The sequence below is a fragment of the Colletotrichum gloeosporioides genome (assembly GCF_011800055.1).
Source record: "Colletotrichum gloeosporioides strain Lc1 chromosome Unknown consensus_32, whole genome shotgun sequence".
Taxonomy (NCBI): domain Eukaryota; kingdom Fungi; phylum Ascomycota; class Sordariomycetes; order Glomerellales; family Glomerellaceae; genus Colletotrichum; species Colletotrichum gloeosporioides.
In genome coordinates this window covers 588,105-604,242 of record NW_025544677.1, presented here as the reverse complement: position 1 = coordinate 604,242, position 16,138 = coordinate 588,105, and the positions used below count along the sequence as shown (strand labels likewise).

General features: G+C 54.0%; 3 protein-coding genes and 1 pseudogene across 4 annotated transcripts; 2 read left to right on the top strand and 2 right to left on the bottom strand.

Annotated features, from left to right (window-relative positions):
- Window positions 1-1,131: 1,131 nt before the first annotated feature.
- On the top strand, window positions 1,132-2,608 carry GCG54_00007228 (Secondary metabolism regulator laeA; the record flags this gene model as incomplete). Its single annotated transcript, XM_045407213.1, has 7 exons — window positions 1,132-1,242; window positions 1,359-1,411; window positions 1,465-1,599; window positions 1,657-1,723; window positions 1,781-1,821; window positions 1,881-2,519; window positions 2,569-2,608. The coding sequence occupies 7 exons, from the start codon at window positions 1,132-1,134 to the stop codon at window positions 2,606-2,608; spliced, it is 1,086 nt and encodes a 361-aa protein (XP_045266134.1).
- A 2,829-nt stretch (window positions 2,609-5,437) lies between these two features.
- Window positions 5,438-6,752, bottom strand: GCG54_00007227 (uncharacterized protein; the record flags this gene model as incomplete). The annotated part of the gene is made up of 3 exons (XM_045407212.1): window positions 5,438-5,840; window positions 5,897-5,992; window positions 6,061-6,752. 3 exons carry the CDS (start codon window positions 6,750-6,752, stop codon window positions 5,438-5,440), a joined length of 1,191 nt encoding a protein of 396 aa, XP_045266133.1.
- A 2,435-nt stretch (window positions 6,753-9,187) lies between these two features.
- GCG54_00007226 lies at window positions 9,188-12,221 on the top strand (annotated as a pseudogene). Its single transcript has 5 exons — window positions 9,188-9,346; window positions 9,400-9,741; window positions 9,793-9,856; window positions 9,914-10,192; window positions 10,242-12,221. Coding segments are annotated over exons 1-5 (2,824 nt in total).
- Window positions 12,222-12,651: 430 nt separating this feature from the next.
- On the bottom strand, window positions 12,652-14,435 carry GCG54_00007225 (Maltose permease MAL61; the record flags this gene model as incomplete). The annotated part of the gene is made up of 3 exons (XM_045407211.1): window positions 12,652-12,861; window positions 12,916-14,174; window positions 14,231-14,435. 3 exons carry the CDS (start codon window positions 14,433-14,435, stop codon window positions 12,652-12,654), a joined length of 1,674 nt encoding a protein of 557 aa, XP_045266132.1.
- Window positions 14,436-16,138: the final 1,703 nt, after the last annotated feature.

The window sequence follows — 16,138 nt, the reverse complement described above, 5'->3', positions numbered from 1 at the left end:
TAATTCTGCTGCATTCGCTGTTATTGTCAACTTTTTTTTTCATTGTAAATCTTGTGCGACCCTGAGGTTGGTAATTAAAGTAGTCGAGGGCCATCTTGGAGGCAAACACATGCCAATATGACACATAACCAAGCTAAGAGATGTCTAATGTCGGACGGCCCAAGTCCCATGTCATATCGAAGGGTAGCTAGAACTTGAGAGTATCTCCATCGATAACAGTACGGGACAAAGACGGTGACGTGGATAAGCTCCCGCCGTCAATCAATTGATGCACCATAGAACTCTGCTCACGACGATCCTAGCAACGCCTGGCCTGAAAAGCTACCAGCGTCAACAGCGGATGATGAACCGACTAATTACCGCAGGGATTGGAGTAGAAATACAGGTAGACATAGAGAAGCAACCTGGGTTCAGGAATTTTCGAAAAAGAAAGCAATAAGGAAAAAGATTATATGAGTGAGAAGAGTAAAATATTGCATTAATAAAGGTGCTTGACCATACAACATCCCAGGCCTGTAAACGCCAGGCATATCATCCTCTCGAAGTAGCATTCATGTTGATGTGAAAGAATTTCGCACGGTGAGTAGGAGTAAGGTGCGACGGATGCGATCAACGACAACGTGGCAGACAACAAGTCGCGCTATCAAGCACTGCCATTGAAGTCGCATGAGATATTGCCTTGAATGGCTTTGTCAACTTATTCGTAGAAACTAAAAGCCGCTGAAGAGTAGAAACCAAGGAAACCAATCAAGATTTTGTGCTATTTCGGTAGTAAACAGCTTATCGCACACGCTTTGCAATAGCGCACTATGAATGGCTGTCGCCCCTCGCTCCTGGGCATTCATCGATAGAAACATTTGGCGATTCGATTGCCCGAAACCGCCTAGTAGCATATACTGTACCGGGGGGGTCCGCGATCTGTCATTTGTCCAAATGGTCTGTTGGCTCCTCCAACATGCAGAGCAGCCAGCCGTCTCCCATGTCGCCAAGAAGTAGGACAGCCAAAAAGGGCCCCGGATCTTACGGTATAATAATGAGGGGTAAACCCGCCTCATCTGCTGAAGAATCTTGTGGTCTCTTCGTGATTTGCAGTATCTGAGAGTGACATTTGACCACTCAATCACCTAGACAATGCAGGCTACAGACGAGGGCAACCCAACCGCTGCCGGCTCTCCGCCAACAGAGGCACCCGCTGCTTCTCCTGCAGCTGTCATTGAACCTGAACTAGTCGCAGCCCAGCCGGTATGATCATAAGTCTCCTGTTTCCAATGATACCCACAAAACTCGCGACCACAAACTCGCACGCAAGACAGAAAAGTGAGCCAGGGGCACTTTGCTGATGCTATTCGGGCTTCTAGGATGCTCAACCTGCCCCAGATGATGACGAAGACTCACTGGCCGGCTCGGAAAGGTACAAAAGCTGACCGCCCTATTTCATTATCCTGGCTGATTTAAGCAACGCAGCGTCGCCACAGAGTCAACTGCTTCGCTAGCTGCAAGCATTACCGAATATCGCAAGATCCATGGTCGCACTTACACACAGAAGACGGACTACTGGGGGCCTAATGACGAGCAGCAGAATGAGGGTCTAGAGCTTGCGTGCGTAAATCCGCAGTGCCTTCAAATTTGATTCAACAACACTAACACCTTTCACAGGCACTACTGGGAAACCCTGTTGCTAGATGACAGGCTATTTCTTTCGCCTCTGCCAGAGAACCCCGGGGTAAGCAATGTTGAGACTTCTGCAATGCATGAGTTTTAGTACTGACAACCAAGACAGAAAGTCCTAGACCTAGGCACTGGGACTGGCATCTGGGCCATGTAAGATGTTTCCCCCTCGAGCTTCTTAGAGCGTTCATCTCTGACCGTTGCCATTTAAGTGACTTTGCCGACGAGTTCCCCACGTCTGACGTGACGGGTGTCGACATTTCACCCATTCAGCCAGGCTGGGTGCCTCCCAACTGCAAATTCCAGATCGACGACGTTGAGCAACCGTGGACCTGGTCCCCCGACTTTGACTTCATTCACCTACGTCATATGGAAGCGTGTATTTCTGATTGGCCTGCATTTTATAAGCAGATTTACGACCACCTCAAGCCAGGTGGCTACTTCGAAATCAAGGATTTTGATATCGAGTTCCGCTCGCAAACGAACCCCGACTTGCCGGAAGACCACATTTACCGTCGATGGGGTAAACTCTTCTTTGAAGCCGCCAACAAACTCGGCAAGTCTATGGACCAGTCTCGGGGAGGGCACAAGATCGCCAACGCACTCCGAGACGCTGGATTCGTCGACGTCGTCGAAAAGACATGGCCTGTGCCGATCGGAGGCTGGCCCAAGGACCCCACGCTTAGAGAGATCGGCATATGCAACTTGGAGTTTCATGACCAGTCTCTGGAGGGATTCTCAATGTTCTTGTTGACACAGGTAATGGGATGGGAGAGCATTGCTGCCGGAGTGTTCGTCGCCGAAGCGCGGAAAGCGCTCAAGGATCCTGAGCTTCAGACCGTGATATACTTGTGAGTTTTTCGCGAGGATTGAAATGTGGAGGTGCTCACAAAAAACCAGGCAAAACGTGTATGGACGTAAGCCCGAGACTGCGGTATAGATGACGGAGAAGGAGCTTGTTGGGTTAACGAGACCTGTAGCCGCGCCTCGTCGAAACCTTGAAGGTTGTGGCGTTGGATGGGTCCGGCCTTACATTGACTCAATAGCGGGGAATATTTAAAAGCCGCGGCCTAGAAAAGAGAACGTTCATACATTCTTTCTCATATTACTCAAAGTGGAAGACATTCACATACTCAACCATGGATTACAAAACGCGGCTTCATTCACTAAACAGGTCAATCCAAGCGGCGGCCGCAGCGGCGGCCCCTCCGTCATTCCCTCGATTTCAAGACCTCCCCTGCGAGATACGTTTGATGATATGGCGCGAGTTCTTTCTCGAGCCAAGATTCTTTCAGTCCGTTTGTCAAATCCTTCAAGAGCGGGCCAGTGGCCACAGCTATGATTTGCGTTGGACGCTAGTCCACCATGGAAGCTCGAGAACATACTACACTTCCATCGACACGCAAATCAACAAAGAATCGACAGAAGTGGCCCGCAAGATCCGTCCAAAGTCTTGCTTCCCCATCTTTCCGCTTAAAGACGCGCCTTGGGGAATAGACATGCAGAGGGACTCACATACCGTGTACTTCCACGTCAACTGGGACGTCGACTTTATCAGTCTCGATAACGCTGACTACGGACTTCAAATGGCCAGTCTGACCTCCTCCTACAAGTGCTTGTCGTGGTACAGCAAAGTTCGAAATATATCTCTGGAGCCGTTCCGACAAGATGGCACCATGGAGCCGCATAAGTACCTTTCACAGGAAAACAGGTGGCTGTGGAACAGACATGCTCTGCTCCCCAATCTCAAGAGCATCATCCACTGCCAGAACCCTTTTAGGAAGCCTTGGCACAACAACGCTTGTTATTTCCAAGCAAGATATCTCTTACGACATTCACAAAAGCTTCCCCCGCAATGGAAAGACATAGCGTATGAGGCTTGCTTGCTGAGCCCGTGGACAGTTCCGAATACACCGCAACCTCAGTGGACCGATTTTCTCGAGCAGCTGCGCGCGGAAGGTTGGCATCTTGATATGGACTATTTACAGGACGAAGCTGAGGGCACAAAACACCTTTTTGAGGGATTAATGGGACTTTGAGATCTAGCAGTGCAAGGACAGTGAACATCAACATCCAGCGAGAGTCGTGGTTGGGTTTGCACGATGTTCCAAGTCCGATTCAGATCTGTTCACTCCGCATATTTCCCAACAAGAAACCATGCTACCAGACGTATGCATAACAGTTTACTAATCGAAATAAAATTAAGCAGTTTTCCAACTTATTCGATCTCTCTACTCTGTCAACAGTGTCAACAGATCAAAACTCAGTCGCGGCTCCCATATGGGGCTAGTTGGCTCTCGTAGTCTTGTTGTAGTCAATTACTCAGAATATCTATCTATCAGTTGCTTATAACACACCCGTAGAGCTTGAACCTGTCTCACTTCAGCTTGTCTTACTCGGGGTCTTGAGACCCTCCAGCGCGGGTAAGCACTTGGGCCCCAAAACCGTAAGACTCCGGCTTGTAGATCTTTCTCGAGCACCTGTGACATCCATAAGTCGTGTTTCGCTGTAGGTGTCGTGCGGTTGGGTTGATGTGACGGCCTGTGCAGCCACAACGGCAGGCCACAAGATCAATCAATTCTATAGGAAAGTAAACTAGTAAAATACAATCACATGGCCTAAACTGCTGCACAAGGCAATCGTAATATTTAAAACCAAATGACAAAGGGGAACCATAATAAAGCTTGGTTCGCGCATCCAGCTTGTTGCATCCAAGGAGACCGAATTAACCACCGTCGTGGGAGAAGCTGACGTCTCCGCGTGATGATAGGATGCACAGCCTACCCTTATCAAGGTTTCTCGCTGCTTCTGGTAAAAGTTTTCAGGCAGACAGGCGGGTGTCGTGCAATCAACACCTTGACGGCCAATAGTTCCAGGGCGTTAGGGACAAGCATGTCTCTCCTGCGCCAGAATGGCGGCTGCCTAGTACCCATTTCTACAAGGGTCGTCGACATCAAAGCTTGAGGGACTTTTGAGAATGCTCATAGATCAGGGCGTTCGGTTGACATTCTGATACGGTGTATCAGGCTTTCCTCGACGACCTTGTACACGCACACACTAGAGCAACTCAGACTAGACCATTGATATTGAAGAGACAAAAGCGTCCAGGGAGCCACCGATGTTTTCAGTACTCCGCATTGTCTCACCATCTATCACCGGGAGGATATTTGGCTGTCAAGATGATTAGATAGTCAGAAGGTTAGACGTAACTATAACTATCAGCCCGCCCAAAAGCGTCCCCTTCGCCAACATTCAGCCACCTTTCAGGGGCAGTTTGTCCCACGAGCCTCACTGAGGCCTTCAAGGTCTTTTTTCCCTCTCCGAAAGCCTTCGTAAGACCATGTTCCCGAGAAGACCTTGTCAAAAGTCCCCGCCGGTGATTGAGGACTTGCAACAGAGAGCGTCTCTGGGGCTCTGGGGCAACATGGAACATGCTCCTCAACAACCTCCAGGGCTCTAGTTGTCGTCGGAAACAGTACGGGGAACAACAGTGACAATCAGCCAAGGCCGACACAACCTCTTGTCAACCCTGGTCCTATCATTTGATAGCCAGTTCAACTTACTAGTGTATTCGATGAACACACTTTCGAAGCATACAGACACAGGGACAGAGTAATATGAATCAAGTCCGATGAGATTGAAGAGATATCAAACTAATTGGGGTATATTCCAGGATCCCAAGACCCTCATTCTCAATCGCCAATGCAATGATAACGCCCCGTAACCCAAATCGCTTGCTCGCTTGCTTCACATTGCTCGCTCGCTAGATTCATACCATCTCCGTAGCGTAAACAGGCTTCTGCAGCGTCTTCCTCTCCGACGACACCCTGTCCAGCGATATCCTATTATCATCCAAGTCCCCGTCCTTGTAATCAAACGGCGCGTCATTCTTCAACGGCCAGTTCCGCGTCGTCGTCGCCGTCATGGGCACCAAGCCCTCGTCCTCAGGCACGTCCTTGATAGCCTGCCGCCCGAAGCTTTTGCGCCGCGCGGACTTGGGCACCGTAGGCGGCAGGTTCGTCATGGCGGCGGCCCTGTCGAACACGGTGGGTGAGTTGGGCTCATCGTCGTTCATTGCAAACCGTTTGGAAATGCTAGGGGCGACATGTCTCATGAACGCCTTGAGGAAGGGCAGGCAGGTGCAGATGATGCCGACGTTGGCCTCGACCACGCTGTAAGCGCAAAGTTAGCCACAGAGTTCGATAGGGAATGAGAGGCAGGCACGTACCACCAAATGATGCTGATCGATGCGGTCCAAGTAAAGTCAGAGTTGTTGAAGCCAATCGGGATCATAACCATTCGGACGATGCTCGGTCCGAGAACACTAATAGCACAGCCAGTCAGCACTCGTTGCTCACCTCAACCTCAGTGAAGACGGAGATTCGGACTTACAATCCACCGGCCATCAAGAATATCGTCATTTCAATCTTCTTGACCAGCCGTAGAGACAAAGGCGAGAGAATCCAGATGGGAAGTAGGAGAATGGCGAGGTCCGTAGCGACATTGCACACAGAGAGCATCAGCCACCACATCGCGCGGTCAACGCAGGTTCCCGGCGTCTCGGGCTCCCAGATCTTGGCCATTGGCGTGCAGAGATAGACCCATCCTAGAGCTCCAGCGACAGAGTATCCTATCGTGGCGAACATGACGAGGTAGACAGTCGTTCGAACCATCGGCTTCAGTGGGAAGCGGAGGTAAAAGACCAATATCGACGCTTTCGTGAAGAGAATGGAGAGACTGTAGGCCGCCAGGTCGGTCATGCTCAGCTTGTGGAAGGCGACGGCGTCCGCTCTGGACACGTCCCAGATGTGGTGTCCCGCTCCATTGCGTGTCTCATAGACCTGAATGACGGAGTAGGCGGTGGCAAAGACCAAGGCAACGAAGATGAGGTCGTCGTCCAGCTGGTGGCGGTGGATCACGACGCGGACGGTGTACAGACGAATGCCACAGAAGATGATTGCCAAGAGGTTTAGCAGGATCGCTACGACGAGAACCTGTGGCACGAGGGACTCTGAAGGGTTTTCGAAGTTCGAAGTCACCCCCGGCGGGGGCGGCGCAGCGCTGATGAGCTCGTCCTCACTCATTGCTGCCTGGTCATGATGAACCGGTTTGGAGATTAGTAGGTGAAAGGTTTGTCGGTTGTCAAGAACGGCATGACTTGCAGGAACGCAGGATCGACAAAGGCGGCCGTGGATATTTACCAACCCTGAATCGCGTCTTCGGGTCTGAGATCTTGGAATCCTCTCCCTTGTCGTCACGGAGCCCCGTGGGAGCTTTGAAACGTTGATGGTTGTTTGGTCGCACTGACTGGTTCGACATCCATCATTCGACCTACTAGTCACGTTTCCCCATCGGCAAATGCTACCAATCGTCGCTTCACCCTGGAAGCTTATCCGGCTTAAGCCTGGGGTTGTCGCGGTTCCGGCAGCCAAGCTTCATTTTCCAGGGGGGAGACGCGGCGAGTTTGGTGTTTCGGGAAACGGCAGGCAAGCGGTCGGCATCTTGCCACGGTTCCTGAATCTAGCTGCCCCTTGTGCCTAGATGGCCCTGAAGATCTTCCCCTTCGCCAAGTGCTTGGTTGGATTAAGCTTGAGTCTAGGGCCCGCGAAAGAAGCATCGGGAGGTGTTTCCGACTATCCTAACTGGACGCTAGCGCGGGAGGGGGACAGCCGCAGAAGTGAGATGGTGCGGCGGGCAATGTTTGTTTCTAAAGCATAAACACACGGCGTGATAGAAACAGAGAGCGAGAACATCGCGATGTGCCGCGCTAGCCATCTGAGTTTTGCCGCGGAGGGGAGCGTCGCGATAGGTTGGCTAGCTCCCGTCGGCACGTTGTCAACGGTGGGAAGTGGGAGCGATAGAGATTTAGACTCCCGCCGGCGACTTATCAAGCTTTCGAGGCGGATCAAGGGCCTGCGTCGAGATCCAGAGGGAAGCGTGGCCCGATCATGTTGGAGGATGGTGGCGAAGCGAATCGTGTCGATGTTTCCCGCTTCGGAAGATTTCTGATACAGTTCGTCGAGCATCCATCCCGGACCTGATGCACATCAAGCCAAAGCTTAACCTAACTTCGGGCGGTAGGAGCACCAGCCCAGCCAACAAACTTCCAAGGGCCCTCACCCACTACACAATTCTCCGGCTGGCAGTGGTGCTGCCGTTGGGACGGCGGCGAGAAGAGGCGGAGGAACTCAGCTTGCAGGCGAGGTGTTGGTGTGCGGGCTGGCGATTGGCGGTGTCGCTTCGCGGACCAACCAGATAAGTCAAGATCGACGAGTCGTCCCAAGATAGACATTAGGAAAATGTAAAAAGGAAACGATATCGATGGGTTGGGTGATGGGAATTTCCAGCATTCGCAGCAATTTTGCCTTCAGAGTTGGCTCAGCCGCTCTTGGGAATTTCGATAGACACCTCCAAACGGCACATCGCCAACAGAAGGGACGGACTCTCGGCCCTTCGTCCAACAGCCGATGACAAGGGATGACGTCCGGTGGCATGGGCCGACGGTAGTCGAAGCCGATATGTTGACGGTTTCAGACCAAACTTCGAGTTCATGTCACGGGTTGCGGGGAGAGCAGTCTCAGCCGAACGAAGCGATGCGCGCACGGCACTTGGACTTCGGCACATCCTCATGTCGACATTGACGGGTGCTGTCATCTGTCTGAGCGCTCGTCTTATCCCGCCAGATCGGAGTGAGAGATCAGCACGCAAGACTGACATGTCAAAGCCGTCGATATGGTCTGCGATATAGCTCCTGAGCATCGAATTCTTGCAATGCACCGGGCACGCGTTTCTTGCAAGAAAACGTTGTTGACACTCCCAAAATAACAGAGTGTGGCCGGTAGGTTCGTCTTTCGTCAACAGCCGCTCCGTGTCCGGTAACTTGGCCGGGCCCCGATTGGCATGCTCGGCGTGGGGCGCGGACGCAGTGCTAGGGAGCACAGGGCCCCCGTTCCTGCAGGAGACTTTGGAGAAAGAAGAAGGTCGTGATAAGGTTACATTGCTCACGGGGCGTGCTAGGCCCAAATGTGAAGTTGGTTGTGAATCGGCTCATCCCGACACGAGAAAAGGGAACGGTGGAGCCGACGTCGGCTTCTTGGTTGAGAGGTGCCTTAAATGAACTGCAGATAGCAGCATTCGGAAGCGCGCCTGTCGCGCTCGGTGTCGACTTATTGCTGTAACGTGACGTGCTTGTTTACCGTCTTGAGCGACCTGCAAGGCGCAGATAGGAGCAAGATCGCTTTGCCAAGATGCTTAATGAACGCCCTTGTCGGCCACCCATGCTAATAGGGTCGCAGCGCCGAAATACGAACAATGATATTGCATTGCCTTGCATTGCCTAATGCACCAACTCGCCGGTTGCGCGCTGGATATCGAAATTGGGCTGCCGTAATATGAATCGCGGAAGATGTGATGCTGTTAACAGTATATAACGCGATGACTTCACGAGGAGATGCAGTGAGCGTTCCTCATCGCCAGGTCTCCTCGTGATCCGCGTTTTGTTGTCGGTCGTAGTCCCAAGATGCATCTATCGCGTCTCCTCCTCGCGGTCTCCGGCGTGGCCGGGGCAGTCGCCCTCCGTGACCACCCCTTGATGCGCCGGGCCGACGACAACGCCCCGGAGACGGCCGTGAACAAGACTACGGTTGAGCCGAAGCGCTTCATCGTCGAGTTCAATCAAGTAGGTTGTGTCCGTGCCTCGTAACCTAGACAACAGCCGCTCACACAATCTAGGGAGCTGATGCCTCCGCCGTTGCCGACGACATCGCCAATCAGCGCGGCGCCAAGGTGCTTCGGGTATTCAAGAGTGACGTCTTTACCGGCGCGGCTGTCGAGACCGATGTCGAGAACATCGACTCGCTACAGGCGCTCGAGCCTATCAAGCAGGCGTGGCAGGGACGCAAGTACAAGCTGGCACCCAGCGCACCTCTGGCGTCTTTCAGCGAGAATGCCACGGCCATCGGCTATGATGTTCACCACATGACGGGTGTCGACAAGCTGCATGCCGCCGGATTTATGGGCAAGGGAGCCAAGGTTGCTGTTGTCGATACCGGTATCTGGTACACCCATGAGGCTGTGAGTGACGATCGAACGTCGGAGATCTAGAAGTTGTCTGACACCCTTCAGCTTGGTGGTGGTTTCGGCGATGGCTTCAAAGTTGCGGGAGGTTATGACTTTGTGGGTGATGGAAGTAAGACCCTGTGATCGGAGTAGTTCTTTCGGATCTTGAGATTGACCCGGTGTTCAGCATGGCCAAATGAGGGTGAAGTCAAGAACCCAGACGCCGACCCCTTGGACCAGCAAGGTCACGGAACACACGTCGCCGGTATTATCGCCGGCAATAGCAGCATGTAGGTTGACGCGAGAGATGCCCTCCACAACCAGCGCGGACCGATTCCTGACACCCTTCAGCCTTACTGGAGTTGCTCCCGAAGCCACGTTGTATGCATACAAGGTGTTTGGCAGCGTCGATGGGACGGACGAGGACACCCTCATCGAGGCTTTCCTCACAGCGTATGACGCCGGTGTAAGTAGCCTAAGGTTTCGGCGATCGGCTTCTGCTGACAGACTTCCAGGTCGACATCATCACTTCGTCTATCGGTGGCATCAGTGGTTTCCCGGATAACGCTTGGGCCGTTGTAGCCTCGAGGCTTGTCGACAAGGGGGTTGTTGTCACGATCTCCGCAGGCAACGACGGCCAGGCAGGTGCATTCGCTGCCAGCAGTGGATCATCTGGCGAGCATGTTGTTGCGGTTGCATCAGTTGAGGCCGATGTGTTGGCATCGTCGTCTTTCAGGGGCGTCTTCAACTTGGACGGGCAGTCCAACGAGACTCGTGTCGCCTACCGGGCTGTCGAGGACTGGTACCCTTCTGATGTGAAGGACTGGCCTATTGTGCCCCTGAGCCTCAACACCAGCACGGCCGATGAGGCGTGCAATACTCTCCCTCCTGGCACTCCTGATCTGACCGGCGTTGTTGTATTGGTGCGCCGTGGAGGCTGCAACTTCGACCAGAAGCAGCGCAACCTCGCTCCTTTCAACGCCTCCCACATTCTTTTCTACAGTAACGACATGCCTTTGGTGAGGCCTACCACTGAGGACACCAGCAGTCTCATTGCCATGGTCGAAGCTGGTGTTGGTGCTGCCATCATCGGCACCATCAAGGCTGGCGGAAACGTCACGGCTGACTTCACTGAGCGCCCCATCTTCAACATTGTTGGTATCAAGAACGAGGAGAACGGCGGTGTTGCCAGCTCCTTCACTTCCATTGGTGCCACCAACGATCTCTTCATCAAGGCTGACGTCGCGGCGCCCGGCGGTCAAATTCTCAGCTCCTATGTTGGGGGCGGTTACTCCATCCTCAGCGGGACGAGTATGTCATGCCCGTATGTTGCCGGAGTCGCTGCCTTATACGTCAGCAAGTTCGGTGGTCGCAGTATTCACGGTCCCGAATGGGCGAAGAGGCTTGCCATGCGCATGATATCTTCCGGCGAAGCCATCAAGTGGGATGACGGAGCGCTGGAGAACAACGAATATCCCTTCTATGCTTCTGTCGCCCAAGTCGGCACTGGCCTCATCAACGCTAGCAAGGTGCTTGATTATGAGACCACACTTTCGTTTGCCAAGTTCGCCCTGAACGACACCCACCACTTCAGCCGATACCACTCCGTCGACATCACCAACTCTGGAACCGAGCCGGTGACCTACAGCTTTGAGCAGCAAGAGTTTGGCGGCATGAACACCGTCAACCTGGACCCGACCGCCTGGGGAACTCCCAAGATCGCGTGGGGCGAGGAGGTTTTGGCCGCGCCACAGAAAATGACCCCTCAGATCTCCTTCCCTGGCGCCGTCACCATCCAGCCAGGAGAGACCAAGACCATCCAGTTCAACTTCAAGTACCCCGAGAACCAGGATCTCGACCCCGCCAAACTTCCCTTATACAGTGGAAAGGTCTTGATCAAGGGTAGCAACGGCGAGACGCTCGGCGTCCCGTACATGGGACTGGCTGCTGACCTGCACAAGGATATCGGCATCATGTTCCAGTACCCGGTCGGGTGGCCACAGATGACATCCACCCGAAGTGACATTCCCATCGCTCAGAAGTCCAACTTCACCTTCAACCTCGACCCCGAAGTTCAGGACTTCCCCAACGTATACACCCGTGCCCAGTATGCCACGCGAGAGTTGAGGTGGGACATCTTTGAGGAGTCATGGACTGAACGGGATTGGAAGTACCCTCCTGTGGTCGGCGAGGCAGGCTTCGTGGGAGCTGCGACGAGCTGGTCGAAGGCGCTGGGCAAGAACTACATCGATCCCAGTGTCGATGACCCCAACGACCTCATCACCCTTCCCATACGTGATGTGCCTAGAGACATCGTAGGTTTGTATGGTACAGAGCTGTGGTGGCTCGGACGATTGGCGAACGGCACTCAAATTGCGCCGGGCAAGTACAAGATGCGGTTCGCTGCTCTTTTCCCGTTCGGAAACCCAGAAGCCTCAGACAACTGGGACGTCTTCGAGACCCCGGCATTTGAGGTTCTGCGATTGGAGAATTGAGTAGACGGTGACGGTTGATGATAGAGTTTCTTCCATGATGTCTTAATGTAATGAAAGGACTTGCACCTTGCATAAATTTCTACGACGTTCGATTCATCCTGCTTTGGGTCAATCATTGACAGGAATGCCGCAAGTTCTCTGGCACCACACTGGCATACCGAGGTTGAGTAGCGACGGTGGGCAAAGAATCTGTTGCATGTTCTTCATTGATATTTTGAGGTTAGCGCATCAAGATGAGATGTCACAAACGGGAGGCATGACTGAAATTGATTGCATCAAATGTGGTGATTTCATGATGGGTATTAGATTTCAATCAGCGCGGAGGCGTCATCTTAGCAGATGACCGCCTCCTTATTGGTATAAATAACAATAAATTGCAGCAACCCTCGGTTAGGGCCGGGTATCTTTGAGAGTGTAGTCAGACGACAGGTCAGATCTTCTCTGTCCGGCCTCCGACATCGTGGGTCTGTTCGGCCAAGAAGACTTCATCTTGGGTAAGCTGGTATTTGGCCGACTTGCGGGCCGAGATTCGCTTCTGGAACATGACATCCATCTCACCGAACGTACGGCCCTTGGTCTCGAATAGACGGAAGTATCCCCAGATGAGAGTGAGAGTCGCGAGAACAGCCCAGAAGAACGCCTGGTGGCGAGTTAGTTCATGTTATGACAAAGAACGGGGGTTTTGATAACTTACAGTCTTTCCCTTCAAGTTCCAGTCACCGGGCGCGAGCATCTTGGGTTGAATCAGGCCACCGCAAATGACGTTGCCGACGTAGTATGTGCTGCGAGCCAGCACGACAGTCTGGGTACGGAGACGTGTAGATCCGACCTCGGACACGAGCGTGTAGACGATGGGGCCGACGGACATGGAGTAGGCACCGAGCCAGACGATGCAGAGAAGGGATTGCGCCCAGATGATGCCTCCTTTCTGATTGGGGGCGACGGACAAGAAGCCGATGATCCAGAGGATGAGAACGAGGAAAGCAAAGCCGGCGAGCCAGATGGTGCGACGACCAAGCTTGTAAATGTAGAACCACGAGATAATGGTACCAATGAAGGCAATACCGGTGCCTCCCAAGCTGATGCCGTACGAGGCGTCCTCCCCGATACCGGTCTGTTGGAAGAAGAAGGAACCAGAGTAGCAGAGCGCGCCACCGTTGGTGATTTGGGACATGAAAGCCATGCAGGCGATCTCGGTACGGCGCAGGTTTGTGCCCTTGAAACAGTCGAACAAGCTGGCGCCCGCCTGCTCCTGGATCTCGAGCTTGTTGGTGTGGACCATCATAGCAATCGTGTTCTCATGGTTGAGGTTGTGCTCCGGCTCCGATAGTCTCTCCAGGGACTTCTTGGCCTGCTCGAGCTTACCGGCGCGCACCAGATGCCAGGGAGACTCGGGCGCCAGGTACGCGGCGATTGCCAGAGGGATGGGCCAAACCCATTGAATGGCGAAGGGGATCTTGTAGCTCCACTGGTCGGTTCGGTTGACGAGACCCTTGAGGACGCCGGCAGAGATGAACTGGCCGATACACCAGCAAAGGTTGACGTATGAAGTGAGGTAACCACGAATGGCCAATGGCGTGACCTCAGCAGCGTAGGCTGGACCGGTGGTAGCAAAGACACCCCAGGGGACGTTGCACAGAACCTGGCCGACCAACTGCACCTCGATGTTGTGCGCAAAGAAGACGACGAAGACGAACGCGCTCAGCCAGAAAAGTGACCCGATGAGAATCCAGCGGTGGCCAATCTTGGGGGTGAGGTATCCGTTGAGCAGAGCGCCGATAATGTTGGCCAGGGCACCGAGACAGTTGAAGCGCTGCTGCCACATGGAGGAGATCTGGTATCCGTGCTCGTCATCGAGGAATTCACCGTACTTCAATCGGAATGCTGGGTAGCCGTAGAACGAGCTGAGAAGAGTGACATCGTAGCCTTCCATGATGACGGTCGTTGAGATGACTGGCGGTGATGTTAGTTCTTGCGCCGACAACTCGGAACGAGGCGCGGAGACTCACGAATAGACCAGAAGGCGGCGCGCTTGTAAGTCCTCAGACCCTCCCAGACGCTGAAGCTGTGTTCGACGTCGGTAGCCTGGGCGGCTTCGGAGTTGAGGACCTTGTCATCGAGGGCGACATCGTTGTACTGGCTGATATTGGGAGCGCCCTTCTCCATGTGGATGGCGTCGTGCGGCTGGGAGGCCGTATTGATGTCGCGAGACATGGCTACTGGATTGTCCCGGTTGCTTGAAGATGTTGACGGTTGGCAAGCTCCTGAAGCAGAGTCGTATCGAGAAGAGAAGGCCGATCAGAGGGTGAGCTGGGGGAGGGGCGGTTGGGGTATTTTAAAGTGCGTCGAGGCGAGATCAACGCTGGTCCCAGACGGCCGGCTTCTCGCGCGTCTCATACCATGGTTGCAGAATGCATGGTAGCAACAGAGCAGCAGCAGCAGCATGGGATGGAATTGCAACCACTCGATCCCCATCCCCGTGGAGAGCATGCTCGCTTCCCCAAGCTTGGCCCTTGCCAGCCATTCCCCAATCAGACGACTTAGGGAATCCATGACTGTGCCGTACCAGAAGACCATGCCGCTTGGGCCCAAGTCAGGCCGTACTCACGGGACCGGCAACAGAAAGGCAGGCCATGTGCGAACCGCAACCCGCAGTGAGTGGAAAGGCGATCGGGGGCCCGGGGGGCTAGCGGCGGGATTGACGGTCTTGGAGGGCCATGACTGGTTGCAGAGGCCGGAGGGAGACAACTGCGGAGGAGGTCGAAGGGGGTTGGCGAGGCCTGAGTGGCCAGACAAAGGCGGAGGAGCCAACGGGTGCGAGCAGGGGAGAGAACGGCGACGGTACGAGGCCGAGGGATTCGGCTGCCAGGGCCAGGCTTGGGTGGGAGAGATGCTCGTCTGAGGCGTCGAAAGCGTCGTGGGGAGGCGGCGGATTAGGGACGTCGGACCGTCGACTCTAGGGGACTCTGGCGACTCTTGGGGGCCTTTGGCAGGGTTGACTTGGGGTGGGCTGGTTCGAAGGCGACGCGCCGGAGGAGGACGGACGACAGATTCTCGAAGCTTGACTGATCCTGGGCTGGTCTGGGAAATGGTTGCTGGCGAGAGGATGGCTCGATTGGTGGAACTTTTCATGGAGATGGAAATTGATGGGATGGAGATGGGGTGTGGCCGGACGAAGGAAGGAAGCTAAGGACTGGCCTGGACGTGGATCGGAAGAGATCGGTGGGGCCATCATCCCTCAAATGGGACTAGTCCCGTCCGAAGGGGACTAGCGCGGGCTAAGCGAGGCTCGGGGGATGATGTGGGGTAAGTCTGGGGATTTAGTGGCGTGATGGGCCGCACTGGAGTCTGGAGCCGCTGAGGAGTCGCTGGAGCCAGTGGAAGATGCGCTGAAGTTGGAGAGATAGGTTCCCCAACCTGCACCAACACCAACACCACCACCACACCCTCTTCTTCATCATTCATCATTCATCCCAAACACACCTGCTGTCTGTCACCCTCCAACTTCCCCTCGTTTTCCCCTCTCGGTGCGGAGAGAAGGACTTGATGTTGGCCTAAAAGAAGCAAACAGCCCAGAAACGCGAGACATTGGGGGAGTTGCAGCTGCAGGTCGGTCCTGAAAGATCCTGAAAGCAACCCCTTACCTGTGCCAATTTCCAAAGGTTCAATGAGATGTGACGGTACGTACTACCTCGGAAAGCTTAGGTAACGGGAGTCTGGCTGGACCAGCAGCGGGAGAATCCACCGCCTGCCCGGTCTCTTCCGGTCTGACGAGCAAACAAAACATGAAGCAAACAGTCACTCGATCAGCAATCAGTTTGCTTCCTTCGTATTCTGCCTGCGCGGATGTAGATCCGGCACACGACCAAACAGTACCTGTTGGCGCAAATTGTCTACGAGCATCAATCTCGTTCTGC